This window comes from Anabrus simplex, chromosome 1 (genome assembly GCF_040414725.1).
Source record: "Anabrus simplex isolate iqAnaSimp1 chromosome 1, ASM4041472v1, whole genome shotgun sequence".
In the NCBI taxonomy this organism is placed as follows: domain Eukaryota; kingdom Metazoa; phylum Arthropoda; class Insecta; order Orthoptera; family Tettigoniidae; genus Anabrus; species Anabrus simplex.
This window is the reverse complement of record NC_090265.1, coordinates 889,057,397-889,072,546: the sequence shown is the minus strand read 5'-3', so window position 1 is coordinate 889,072,546 and position 15,150 is coordinate 889,057,397. Positions and strand designations below refer to the sequence as shown.

The 15,150-nt window shown below is 37.3% G+C and overlaps 1 protein-coding gene across 1 annotated transcript in view; it reads right to left on the bottom strand.

The window, feature by feature from the left end:
- Positions 1-15,150, bottom strand: part of Sec61alpha (SEC61 translocon subunit alpha) — a 58,083-nt gene that overhangs the window by 17,106 nt on the left and 25,827 nt on the right. The window contains exons 5-7 of the mRNA XM_067136555.2: positions 5,792-6,049; positions 4,611-4,777; positions 4,019-4,159 (exon numbers count right to left, since the gene is read on the bottom strand). Of these exons, the coding sequence (XP_066992656.1) occupies positions 4,019-4,159; positions 4,611-4,777; positions 5,792-6,049 (566 nt within the window). The remainder of the gene's footprint in view (positions 1-4,018; positions 4,160-4,610; positions 4,778-5,791; positions 6,050-15,150) is intronic.

Here is a 15,150-nt window from a genome sequence, read left to right as displayed (position 1 = left end):
TTTCGATGGGACATGTTAAGAAAAACAATTTCAAGGATTATTGGAGTACAGACCCTTTGACTAAGATGCCTATTTTCAACAGCTTACGAGTCGCGAACGTTGGGAACAAATACGTAATGCATGGCACTTTTCGAATAATTTATTACATGATGATACAGCAGACAGGCTTCATTAGGCTCAGACCTGTTCAATATTTTGTGGATTGATTTCAGACCTTCAGATCCACACAGGAGATATCATTTGATGAGGCCATGAATCCATGGTGGGGGAGGTAAAAGACAGGGAGAAACAATTTTTTCTGTATTGTCACCACATTTAGAGATCTGGCATCATGTCTACCAAGACAATTACCGCATTTCTTCAAATCCAAGACGTCCTTTTCTCAGAATCTCATGTGAAAAATCGCACGAGATTCTGAGAAAAGGACGTCTTGCATTCGCGATCTAACAGTAATCAACACCACTGGCACTACCACGGTAATGACACTGCTTCCCTTCACCCCCACCGCACGCGCATAAAACTATCTTCAATGTCCGCACCTTTATTAGGCTACATCACTAGCAGCGGCAACCGGTTGTAAGTGCCTCTACGAACGTCACTGGTTCTCAGGAACTAGTAAAGAGAGGAACATTCTACCAAATACAGTAGAGACAATACACGACACTTACGGATTTCGCCTTGCTAAAATGGGAGACAATTCGACGGTGGCGCTCCTAGTGACTTGACCTGATCAAATCGCGCTAAATTCAAATATCAATGGAAATGTATATACGGAAGTGGATAAATAAATTACGTCTAGAAAGAAAGTGGTATTGAGATATAAACTTCGAAGTTGCTAAAGCAATTCTGGATAAATGAATGAAGAATTATTTAAAAGGTTATTATTCAAAGACTGAAATTAGACACACAAACAAGATATGAAATGGGCTGCTGTGAAATAGCTTGATCTTTCATTTATGCGTTACTTTTTTAGCTTTAGCATTCCTGCCTGAGCTTTTACGGTTGGATTCGTCTTTTTTCTCATTTAAAAAACATTGTATGATCACATTAAGACACTTGTCAATAAAAATATCGGCACATTCCTTACACACATGATGCAATGAATTAACATTTAAAAGCTGGACAATTTTCCTCTTAACATAAAGCCTACTAACAGAAAGGAAAACTATAAAATTCCGGCTTTAATCCGAGAAGATGGATTAAAGAAAGAAAAGTATGAAAATGTTGTCGATAGTGATGCTTTGAGTAATATTTACGTACAATTAAGAGTAAAAATGTAACATACCCTTGGCTGTATAGTCGAGGATTTTTAAAGTCGCTGGCCTGGAAATGATCTGAACAGATCTTATAATTCTTATATAAGCATAACGTCCCTTCTTGTACACCTTATCCAAATCACTTCTGTGACATTTCAAAACCCACAGATCACACCTACAACAACACATCGGTATTGAAGGTTAACTGCTGCACTATACAATAAAATATGCGTATTACATTTTATCCCAGTTAAAATATGGGTCGAGCAGGTCAGATGATTATGAAGTACTATAAAAATCTCTGTCACTGGAAGAATATATATGCAAACACAATATTACTTACATGTTCTTGTCACGAGGGAATCTGAAGAACGACCGCGCATTTTTCTCTACTTCGTAGTTACTGCAGCCAAACACAGCACATACCTTTCCCCTCGTGTTGAGAGGAGATATCAAGGAATGACACACGCTACTATTTAATTATGTCAGCTCACTGAAAAACTCATAAATAACACCAAAAACTTCACACAAAAATACACGTGCTCTTATGAGAGAATCAGTACCGTTCAGGTCTATCCGCTAGAGTGAGCTCCAATAGCTGTCCCTCGATATCTCGTTCAGTGTTGCGTATTGTCTCTACTGTATTTGATTCTACTTGGCAGAAGACAGCCTCGCAAGGCGGGTGACCAACAATCCCCTGAATAGATTTAAAAAAGTCCCTGTATTAGCCTCTACAAAAATGTTTCTCAAATCAGCATAATGGCATCAAAACATGCGAGCCTTCGAATTCTTAGAAAGACCATGGCTACTAAGTGGCAGAGTTATAATGAGTCTACTGTAGGTACCTGACAGTAAAATTATCAGTTTTACAGACAGCAGGAATATTTTCATGATGGATCGTCATATTGTGACAACACGTAGAACAAGTATTGGTGGCAAATCTTCAATGGGTTTTTGTCGATATTGTGATGCCAATTTAAGTCAATGGTTATTAAACACGAGGAAATGAAAAAGAATAACTGTGCAGCTACAAGAAAATACGGCACAACTAAAGCCAGTATTCCGCGTTAGTGTGAAGACAAAGATAGCTTAAAAATGCACGATGTACAAAAAAGGCATTCAGTGGCCTGCAACAAGGATGCTTTAAAGAAGTCTAAGATTAAATTGTGAAGTACGTGCGTGAAAAACGCAAGGACAATACCATGATGCAATAAACTCTTTGACCTTCAACGTCCAAGTCTTCATTATAGGCTATATCACTAGCTGCTGAAGTCGGGTGGAAGTCCCCTATTGGCCCTTATAACCCACAAACCCACGTCTTCTGTGTAATTTATCTGCAGTTGCCCCACTGTTATATTACAATATTTCTCCAAATCCGTCTTGGATTTCCCTTCAAAATCAGATCAGGCTTAAAAAGTGCTGTGTGAAATCATACGAATGCCTTTCTTGTACAGTACCCGTTCCACGTCCCTACAGTACAACAATCCATCAGGAAAATATTCCTGCTGTCCATAAAAGTGTTACTAAGCGTCAGGTACAACCATCTGCTGCTAGACGCACATCTCACTTGCCAGCCTCAGCTAACGAGGTTCGAACCCACCATCTTCCGAATGCAAGTAAATGTGATGCAAATTAATTGCTAAGTTACTCAGTAAATTCAGAATGAAAGGCTACAAAATCTTACAGATAGGGTGGAAATCTGAGGTAAACAACCGTGGAAATGGCTTGTCCATTTTCATTCTGTATAACATTTTTCTCTTGTATTGGCAAAAATGATGATAGCAACTGTTGCTTTACTGCCCAACAGGTTGCAGTAGATGTCTAAGATTTAGGAGGGAGAGGCACATACGATGGCACTTGTGATGACTTTTCAGGACATTTGAGTACCATGAACACTATCAGAAAATGCACTGGTAGAATTTTGATATTTTAAAAAGTTATATTATTATTTATTATTATTATTATTATCATCATCATCATTATTGAGTACCTTATCCAATTCTTTTCTTAAAATAAAATGTTTACCTTTACATTATATGCTTATAGTCCACAACTCAGCATGAAAAAGGAAATTTAAAGTGAAAAGACCACACGGAACTGTTTCTAGGAACTACCCTAATGTATTACCAAAAGTAAGCCTAATAAAACGCACTTTAAATAACTAAAGAATATCTGTAACCAGCCGACAAGTAACAGAACAGGCGCGTCAGTACTGCCTCAACTGTTACGCATCACTCGCACCAGCGCAGGAGGGCACGCTTAAAGACAGCTGCCGTGCTTCCCTACGGAGCTGTTGGCCATCAAAAACATGCTTCCCTTTCGTAACTTTCACTGGGAAAGTTACTTTTGTATTAAGGTCTCCAGTGGAACATAATATTTCTGGAATAGCTTACTGTGATGGAACAAGATATATTACTGTATGTTACGATATTTGACTCCCACTCCTACTAAGAGAGGTAAAAATTTATCTCTCTTCTCAAGTGGATTGTCCCCATGAAGTATAGTTGCTTAGTAAAACGAATGACCGCATGGTGTATTAATGTTTGTAACATTGAAGATTTTATCAGACTTAAGTTTAATTATCAAAATATAATTCAACTCCCATGCAGATTCAAACCCTGTGGAAACCCACAACAAACGTATTTAACTTACAGATTCAATTGTTTCTGAGAGAAATGTAACTGCCAGGAACTTACGCAATATATGTGCTCGTTCCTTTTCTGAGCAATTGTATAAGCTATGAAGTGAAATGCTGATGTTACCTGTGATATGACGTATAAGTTGGAGACGAGTGCCGACTGCAGGATGATGGGAATATTTGATGTGTAGAACAGCTTGATAGGGTAACTGCTGTACTGTCCACGATAGCGAGCAGACTTGATTGGGAGATCCACACGGAATCCCTAAACAAAAACAAAAGTCTGTACCACCTTCTAAAATTTACTATTATAAGGAAGTGTGTTGAGAATATTCAAAGAATAGAAATTTAATTCACAACACAGTAATTTTAATAGAACTTATACTGAGTGTATACAGACAAATACTATTCAAGTATAGAAATAAAACATATTTTAAAATTACATTCTCCAACTTTTCTTTTACACAACTTCAAAACCTGAAATATTCTTTCAGTGATCAATGCTACAGATTTACTCAATTCAATGAACTAATAACTTTATGGATATAAAATTCTAGGGAACTTATTTTTAACCCAGAAAAGAGATGTAGCAGTTTGCAAACAATAAAGGATCCCAAGGGAAAATAAATTAAAATGTTGGTTTTACAATTTTAAATCTGCAGTTGAAATCACATTCTGCATCAAAAGTAGTCTGTTGAAATATAGGATCTCCTTACTTGGAAGTAGATAACTATGGCAAACACCAGGATGGTAGCCAGAAGATTCATGAGGTTAGGCAGATTCTGGCGGTAGAAAGCCTCCCGAAGGGCACGCACTTTATCCTGACGGGTTGCCAGCAGGTGAAACAAAGCAATCACTGCTCCTTCAAATTCAGTTCCACGGCCTAAAATTAAAATAAAGCCAACGAATGAACATTTAAGAAAACAGAATACAAAGTAAATAGAAATAAACAATCTTTACAAGCAAGGATCATCATATTTTGAGAAGTTAACAAGGTAGATTACTTGTTACATTATTTAATGCAAGTTCCACATAATTTAACAGTGATTTATTTGCGTACACAAAACATATCTTTTAAACAGATCCAAAGAATTAATTCCCTACGTAGTGATATAAAACTATTTGAATTAAATTACACTTTAATTTTCTTTCAAAATCAGAGAAACGCCAGTTTCTAAAGGCTGTTTATAGTCATCTATTAACAGATTGTTTATAAGAACAATTTATCCCAATAGAAATTCAAAGTTTTAGCAGCAACTGGACTTTTGAAACCATGGGACAGTACAGTAAACATTTGCACAGTATTAAGAAAGTGGCTAAAAGTGGTAAAAATCTTAGCCTTTGGCTTCAACCTTTATACTGCTATTTTTCCTATCACCATAAACCAACCTGTATTTCTGCAATATTAAACAGCTAGCATACGATAAATAAACAACTTTTACACAGGTCTCTCCCATTCACAAACCATCCCAATTGACTGAATCTGGGCTTGAACCATCTCTAGCACCCATTCAAGTAAACAGTCTGATTTAAAGTGAAAGCCATATTCACGTTCAGAGACAAATCTTAACTTTTAAAAGATTACAGTTAATAAAATAAGCCTCTGTTCATCACTGACTGGAAAACAAAGTCTACCACCACTTTTGGCACAAGTGGGATGAATCCAGACATCTTCACATTTCTGTATATTCTACTGTAGCATATGTATTTCAAGCAAAATCCAATGTGTCATAACTGAGTTGATGGTAACAATGCTAAGAATGTATCTACTGTACACTATCCTATGATGAACTCACCCGTACCATTTGAACTAGTCTCTCTAACAGGTAACGAATTGATCCCATATCTACAGTAATGTGTTGATCTTAGCATATAGAAAAAAATAACACTGACATACCGGTATTAACAGTAGCAGGGCTGAATGCCTTCCAAACTATAGTTTCACAGATGTTGGTTGCAATGAAGAGTGAGATACCAGATCCCAAACCATAACCTTTCTGCAAAAGTTCATCAAGCAGAAGCACAATCAATCCAGCCACAAAGAGCTGAATGATGATTAGCAGACAAACACCAGCACCAATTTCGGCAGGATCTCCATACATGCCTGTCATGACATATACTATGGCTTGACCCACAGTAATCACCATGCCAAACACTAAAAACATAAAAACAAAATTTACATAAGAAACTTAATTCTACTGAAAAATAGGCTATTGAGGATTAGCATATTTCTTGTTTAAAATATCATACACCTGCCTGAATCCCTTCCACTTAAGTCTATACAACAATTGTAAAACTCACATATACTTGTGCTTTTGAATAAGCATTCTAATGACAAGCATGCTTTGTCACCAACACTTCAGTACTGGAGGATAAGGTAAAAAACAACATGAAGAAAAGACCATCAGGTATTTAACATTCCAAATTTTACTGATCCAAATAAACCAGAGTTTCTTAACCACAATTTGATCATCTGTGAACATGTTGTAAGAGAATCTATGCAACCAATCCAAACGAAAAAACCAAAATAATACAGATTTGTGCTAATGACCACAGGTCTGACACGTTCTTACTCGTAAGTAAGATTTTGCAACATGTCATAATGTTCTATTTCTAGCAATTTCAAAAACATGCAGTCGAATGTCAAATGGCCATGAAATATGAATCATACCAAAACTCAGAAATTCTGCCCAGTTCAAATCATGACTTTTTGCATAAAAGCAAATATGGTACAAGCATGCCTGGAGGCTTCAAAGCTTTAGGGTCTCACACCATGGTTAGCTGGTTCAAGTCCCACTGTTGGAAAAAAATGTCACCATCAGAATGTTGGCTGGCAGGGTAGGAGAGGTGGTGGTATAGAATTTATAATCACTAGATTGTGTATCAAAAGCCTGGATTCAATTCCAAACCTCTCCACAATGTTCATGTGGATTGAGGGTGTATGATGCAATTGATAGTGAATTTTCCATCGGATGAGGGCGTTGAAGCCTTGTCAAATAACACCAGGGGGTCTGCTCAAGAGATCTTGCTCTTTACAAACCATAAAATGAATGAGCCCTGCAAAATTTTTGGTCATTTGGATTGCACAATCATATTGAATGACATCAATACGTTGGAGAGAAAAAAAAAAGCTATTAGAGAAAACATGTTTATTTTTAACATAACTAAATTTGCTTCACAAAGTAAACAACTTATCATTGTCAGTAATGTTATACAATTATAGTCATCGGGGGTACGCTGTTGCTTCACGTCCGTAGGTTTAACCTCAAAGTGCCCTACATGTGACCCCTGGGTGGTGCTAAGAAAGCAACAACATTGGTAGCCAGACAATCCTTGGGATCTCCTGGCTTAAAACATATCACAATGGCAAGACTTCATGGAAACGGTCCTTATAAGGACCAACAACAACAATATAGGAGACTAGGTCGAAGTATTCAAATAATGCAGATCAACATAGAAGGGCTAAGCAGATCAAAGTGTCAGTTTTTATCAAGATTATCTCTGGAAAACAATATTGATGTGATTGCTTTGCAGGAAACTCACGTAGCAAACGAAGACCAATTGCGTACCAGAGGTAAAATACCAGGTTATGAACTTCTAGGTGCAACATTCCATCATGCTTATGGAAGTGCAACATATATACGAAATACAGTAGAGAATGCTTCCCTGATCTCTACAAGCACAAGAGATGATGTCCATTCCATTGTAATCAAGATAGGAGATGTTACAGTCATCAATATCTATAAACCTCCTGCTACCATCTGGCCAGCACATGTCATTCAACCATACCCTCACCCAACTGTCTATCTAGGTGACTTTAACAGTCACCATGAGCAATGGGGATATTCTGTGACTGATTCCAATGGAGACGCTTTGACTTCGTGGGCTGAGGAGCACAATTTCCATCTTCTTTATGACTCTAAAGATCGGCGTACTTTCAGATCAGCTGCTTGGAGGAGAGAGTACAATCCTGATTTATGCTATGTGTCTACCGACTGCAATACTGTTCCTCTACCAACCATGCGAAGAGTTCTCCCTGATTTTCCCCATAGCCAACATCGACCAGTTGTAGTGGAAATTGGAATTAAAGTTCCAATAGTATCCTCAATTCCTCATCCACGCTGGAACTTTCAGAGAGCAAATTGGATTGGCTATGCTGAACACCTTGATAAGTGCCTAGGATGGATTCCACCTGTAAAAGACAACTATGAGAGATTTATTGGTGCTATAAAAAGCACAGCAAAGAAGTTTATACCTAGAGGCTACCGAAAGGAATATATCCCTGGTTGGAATGAAAACAGTGATATTCTCTACCAAGAGTTCCTTACAACTGGTGACCCGTGCATAGCAGATGAATTAATCCACAGTCTGGATGCTGCCCGCAGGCAGAAATGGACAGAAACAGTTGTAAACCTTGACTTCAAACGCTCAAGTCGAAAAGCATGGTCCATTCTAAGAAAGCTAGGAGAGGGGAGTCGGATAGATCGAATTAGGTCTCCAGTAACTCCGGATATGGTTGCAGCACAGATTGTGAACAATTCACAAGCTCCAGAAGATCGGGATCATACTACACGGATAAAACGTGAACTGAAAACATTGAGGGCAACCATTCCAGAAGAGAGTACTTATTCCAAACCATTCACTCCACAAGATATATCAAATGCCTTACAAGGTATGAAGTCAGGCAAAGCCCCTGGGTTTGATGGCATTCACCCTGAATTTCTGTTACACTGTGGAAAATATGCTAGAATATGGCTTGCTAAATTCTACTCTGACATCCTGCAGAGAGGGTCTATCCCTCGGCTTATGAAACGGACGAAGATCATTGCTATCCTAAAACCAGGAAAATCTAACGATCAACCCAAAAATTACCGTCCAATTGCTCTTCTGAGCATAATATACAAACTTCTGGAAAGGCTAACCTATAACAGAATTAGTTCCGTAATTTTTCAAAATTTGCCTGTTGAACAAGCAGGGTTCCAACCAAACCGCAGCTGTACAGATCAGGTTTTGTCACTAACAACATTTATTGAGGCAGGCTTTCAAAAACAACTGAAAACTTCTGTGGCATTTATTGATTTGACTGCAGCTTATGACACTGTGTGGAAACAAGGACTTATCTACAAACTATTACGTGTTTTGCCATGTAAGAAGATTGCACGACTTATTGATAGCATGCTCACCAAGAGGAAGTTTCGTGTAATACTGGGAAATGGCACTAGCAGTGAGAAAACTCTAAACAATGGCCTTCCCCAAGGTTCTGTATTAGCTCCTCTGCTTTTCAACCTGTACATAGCTGATATACCTGAAACTAGCTCTAGGAAATTCGGATATGCTGATGACTGGGCTCTGGCAGTACAAGATAAATTCATGGAAAACACTGAAGAAACACTGACGGCTGATCTTACCACCTTGGGACAGTACTTTCGCAAATGGAGATTACAACTGAATCCAAATAAAAGTGAAGTTACATGTTTTCACCTTAGCAACAAAATGGCCAATAGTGAACTGAAGGTTCAGTTTGAGAACACTTGTCTTGCCCACAACAGATATCCACAATATCTAGGGATTACTCTTGACAGAACTCTGTCCTTCAAGAAACATCTTCAGAATACGGCTGCTAAGTTACGATCAAGAAACAACATCTTACAGAAGCTGTGTGGAACCACCTGGGGATCATTAGCATCTACCCTACGGTCTTCAGCTCTTGGTCTTGTATACTCTGCTGCAGAATACTGCTCATCAATATGGCTGAACAGCAGTCACACGAAATTAATTGACACTCAGCTGAATCACACTATGCGTATGATATCAGGGACAATTAGATCTACTCCCACTTTCTGGCTACCTGTTCTATCCCATATTCCACCACCTCACCTCCGCCGAGAAAATGCTCTCCTACGAGATTATAAGAAAATAACTAACAACAGTCAGTTGCCAATTCATGGCGACATGAATGATGTTCTTATTAACAGGCTAAAATCAAGACGCCCACCTGTTAGAACAGCCAGAAACCTAGCAGACGCTAACTTTAATCTGCTTCAGGCCTGGAAGCAAGTATGGATATCCAGTGCTCCATCAGAATATCACTATCTACCATGGCTGAAAAACAAACCAGAGGGTTTTGATCTTCCACGGAAGACCTGGACAACTATCAACAGGATTCGTACTGGCCATGGCAGATGTGGCGACTCCCTCCATAAATGGGGAATACTTAATTCGGCAGCGTGCAGTTGTGGTGCTGTGAAGCAAACAGTTCGGCACATTGTGCAGCAGTGTCCTCTCACTGCCTACCAGGGAAACCCAAGAGACTTTTTTCTGCTCTCACCCTTGTGTGTTGAATATGTAAATAATTTGAACCTGTAAATACTTCAAATTGTAAATATTATTTATTATTATTGTATCTATAATGTGATGTGTTAGCCATACGCTAAATAATAAATAAATAATAAATTATATTCATCGAAAACAGACCCAAATTCTGTGAATGTACTAGTGACAGTCACGTGCTTGCAACTCCTAAATATGGATAATTTTATTTGGCTAATTTATTTAGGCACTTTTTTCAGTCACAACACTGAAAATTCACACGTGATACACGAGGTATCTCTTCATGAGATGAAAGTGGGTGCTTGGTGCGCAATTAGTGGATGAAGAATAATCAGACCCATATTCTTTCATGAAAAGCTGACCTGCAAACGATACCTGGACACTATTTCGCATTCCTTCCTAACATTACTGAGGAAGTGAGAGGCTAACCGAATTTCAGAGAGACTGTGCTCGGCTCAAAATGCACGTAATTCTATGGCTCCAATTACAAATGTATTCAGTGATGGATAATTAGTAGGGGGATTATGGTCTGCTCATTCTCCAGATCACAGTATATATGACTTAATTGTGGGGGAAATTTTAAACAAGGTCTATCGGAGCAAACCCAGTACAGCTGATACCTGGAAAATGAAATGAGAGTAATAAGTGAAATATCAGATGACTAATTATGTGAGGTGTCTCACAAAATTTCCTTCTAAGATGCCAGGTCAGCATAAATGAAAATTGAAACAAATTTCAGGAGCTGCTATGATAAGGTATAGTATGTTCAGAATAGCACTTCTGGGCTAAATTTGGCTTTTTAGGTTGTTAGCACCATATATAAGCCTGAACTCTGTACTAAAAGGATGTACGGTTTATATGGCTACAGTGACTAGAAATGCATTTAAAGTAGGTTTAAAAGGAGCAGTCCGCATCTCTTTAGACAAGGGGAGGGCGTGGCCCATAAATGAACAACACTCCCTTTCAGATCTTACTAGTTTATTTGTTAAGTATAGCAGGCTTATTACAGTAGCATTATACTTGAGAACAGTGATATGTTCTCAGTCTTTTATACATAATATTCAGTAAGCAATAACGGCAGTTTTTCTGGTAACTTGATTGGGTGAAAAACTTGCATACTGAGGTTTCTTTCGAGTTTGTGGGAGTAATTAATTTGATCATGGGCTCTAAATCCTGTAGTGGTACACGAGAATGTACAAGTTCTGTGTAAATCAGCATCAAAATACATCAGAACAACACACATCACAGATGTCCCCAAGAAAGTACAGCTAGTGTCTACCAGCTCGACAGCTTCAAATATAAACCTGGGATACCATTAGAAGTTCTCCATGCTGTGAAACTCATAAACGAGAGATTTTGTGACACAAACATGTGTACCATTACGTTACAGTCCAGATGCAAATACGAAGGAAAAAGGGACAGGCAAAATGGCACACAGCAACTTAAGGCAGAATAAACATATGAAAAATGTCACTGAAACTCAGATCAACTTAAGTTTAGAAGACAAGGGAACGTCGAGATGGAACAGATATTGTTTTTAAAAATAATTGAAATCTAATCCATTCTTTACGGGAAGAAAAAAAAGATTGTATTACGAATTTTAAAAAAAAAAACCATTGAAGAAGGAAGACTGAATCCGTCGTCACTGCAGATCGAAAGAACAATTTAAATATAAGACTGAAGAAGAATTGTGTGCTATATAGCATAGAAAAGGAAATTGAAATACGGAAAAGGTCCGATATCTTCATATTTAAGTACTGGCTGAAGGTGATATCGAGACCGCTGTAGAGAAGAAGCGAGAGGGCAAAATTCTGTACTTCAGGCAATATAGTACATAGAAGAGACATTGAATTAGCAATTGAAATCCATATTAGCTGTACCCCGATAGTTATAGATACGCAATTACAAGTAGTAACAATAATATATTAAGAGGCTAAATGAGTATTTTAAATATGTATTCTGCCAATCCAATGTTGATTTCTACTTTCATGAAAAACTAACACCATGGAATCTGCTTAAGCTGAGGGAGAAGATTACCTAGGATGCCATAACGAAGCATAGCAGCATCAATGCACTGGGACCACAGATGACGTCCGGAGAGGCGGTAACCGGCCACATGGAGCACATGTAACATCTGAGGAGGAGGCAGTTCCACAGGAGTGACAAGACACGAGCTAAGTTTCTTGTTTAAAGGTATTTATATCATTAGGTAGAAATATTTTCTTTCAACAAAATTCTCAGTCAGATTTATTCCATGTGCCAAATTCTAACCATCAATAGCAGATCTTGGTCATAAAAACCATGAATATTATTTATTCTAATTGAAATGTATACTAACATGTGAAGTGATATGGCTATGTTGATTCTTTTAGCGAGTATAATATATCGATACACGACACCAATCTATTCACGAGTTATATTTTATAAACACACTCAACGTTTCAAAAGGTACCTTGCCTAGCAACCATCAATACGTCGTTTCTTTTCTCTTTTGTCTCCTGATGAAGAAAGGGAAGGTTCCTTTTGAAACGTTGAGTGTGTTTATAATTATTTACACGGCATAAGCACAAAAATATAACTCATGAATAGTTACACAGGCCGTGAAAGTCTAAATGATACCAATCTACTTGAAAAGGCTATTCAGTTATGATTCAGAAAACATCGGAAAGAATGCACGTTATATAAGACGTAGATAAGCTCTACACGGCAATTATTTTGACAAACATGACTACGCCTATAAGAATTAAAGGAAGAGATGGACCCTACCTGAATTACACGAGTATTGCAGAAGTAATATCGTCGAGGGGGATTATTATCGTAACAAATGAGACGTTATAAGGAAGAATAATGAAATGAGAAGAAAGATAAGAAGAGATAGATTTGAATTGTGCATTAGTGGAAATATTGAAAATTGAAGTGTTTGTATTTCGAGAGGTTATATGTAACAAGAAGATATTACGAAGTTATATGATATATATAGATAGAGGATCATATTGGATAACTATTATAGGGTTAGGCTCATGTTAAGAGTGTATTAGCAAGAGACCAACTGATTTTATGTCAATCTGAAACACATAGTAACATATTAAGAGTAGTAGTTAGCCTCCGCATGCATAATGGTGAAGATGTAAGGATATATAATAAGAGTAATCGGCATATTTAGGGGCCTTCTTTCCCAGACAATCTGTAGATTGAGATATTAAACTAATTGAAATGAATGGCACGGCAGAATATGAAATGAGCTTAGATTATTATTGATGGTGGAATGATAATATGACTGTTTGGCACATACAGTCATTTACTATACTAGATGATTAATGAAAGGCAGATTTAGCTTGTTCATATTTGCTAATATCACTGATGAATTTTAATATATAGGAGAAATGAATATTTAATTTCTAATAACATTTCTGAAGGTATGGCAACCAATTTTGACCATATGACGGAAACTTGCCAGATATCTCGAATCTCACAATTAAAACAAAGTCATAAGAAATCCGAACACTACATGTGAAATAATAAAATTGGACATGATAGGGCTCCAAATATGAAAATTCCCATAAAATAAAGATGAAGGTTGTGTAGGGACATCAGGATGGTCAACTATGAATGAAGTTAAATGAAAACTAACCAAACTACATGAATTATATTTTCAGTAGGGCATCTTATTCATAACGTTAAACTTAATTTTTCCTGACAGAGAAGTCGAATTATGATTTAGATGCTACAAGATGGTATTATATAATTCAATGTCATGAAGTTCAGTATTGGATGGTTAAGTTTATATCCTAAAAAAAATCCCATTTCAATTATGAGTCATTGCCAGAGAAAAATAATGTAAATAAGAAAGATGGTATCACAGTTGATCACCAGAATTTTTTTTGACTTTGTATAGAAGCAGGTTATCAGAATTTAACTCTTCTTCAGATTAGCATGCTAATAAATTAGTATAAATGATAAGTTGGATTTATTATATCTGTAAGATAGGATAAGATATGTGGAGTTACACATATTCATTTGCGTCGAGGGTTATTGATACTGAATGTCGAATGGAGATGTCCACTGGCAGGAATATGATTGAGTGATACTTAAGAGGACTGGAAGGGGATCCTTCTTGGAACCTACGATAATTAAATGGATTATTGTTGAAATAATTTTTTTTCCTGAGATGCTGCTGGGATTATCTTCACTTTGACTTGGACCCAGGTGGGGTAAACATGCTATCCAAATGTCTGTATGGTTTGACGTGAAAGGAAGAATCATTCAATGGACTGATATGGCAACAATGTACAAAGGAGAAGTTTCGAGCTGATCACAATGAAATTAGGTGTTATGGATGCAATTTTCCACTTCAGCTGTGGAAATAAATTAGAGTAGAGGTCCTGAGAAGAATGAAGGTTGCACCTAGAAAGTATACTATGACTGGAGTATTTCCAAGAAGACAAACTCCGTTTACGTAGGAGTAAATACTTGATTTTTTTAAAACTGCTTAGACAGTACCTCAAAGGAAGGAGAAAGTTATAGGAGGATAAAAAACTTGAAAAGGAGGTCCCAACCTATGGAGCAGGAGAATTCCAGGCTTTGAAGTTGAGCAGGGACTTGACAATCTTATTACCAACGTTCAATCCACGTTTCTTCAGATGTAAGAAATTACTGCAACTTCCTGACTTATAAATCAAATGATGTCAGAATAAATTGAGCAAAGAGCATAATCAACATTATTATGAAAGAGCATGAACTAGGGTATGTTATACTCCTCAATTGTTGAAATGTATTTTAAAACACGGAAGATAGAGGCAACTGTAAAATAATAAATCAATATTCTAAAGGCTAATGCCTTGTCGATGCAACCACTCTATTCTTTCATTGGCTGTTTGTTTCAGTTCCATGTAGTTGACACAACCTAACCTCTTCTTGATGTCGTCC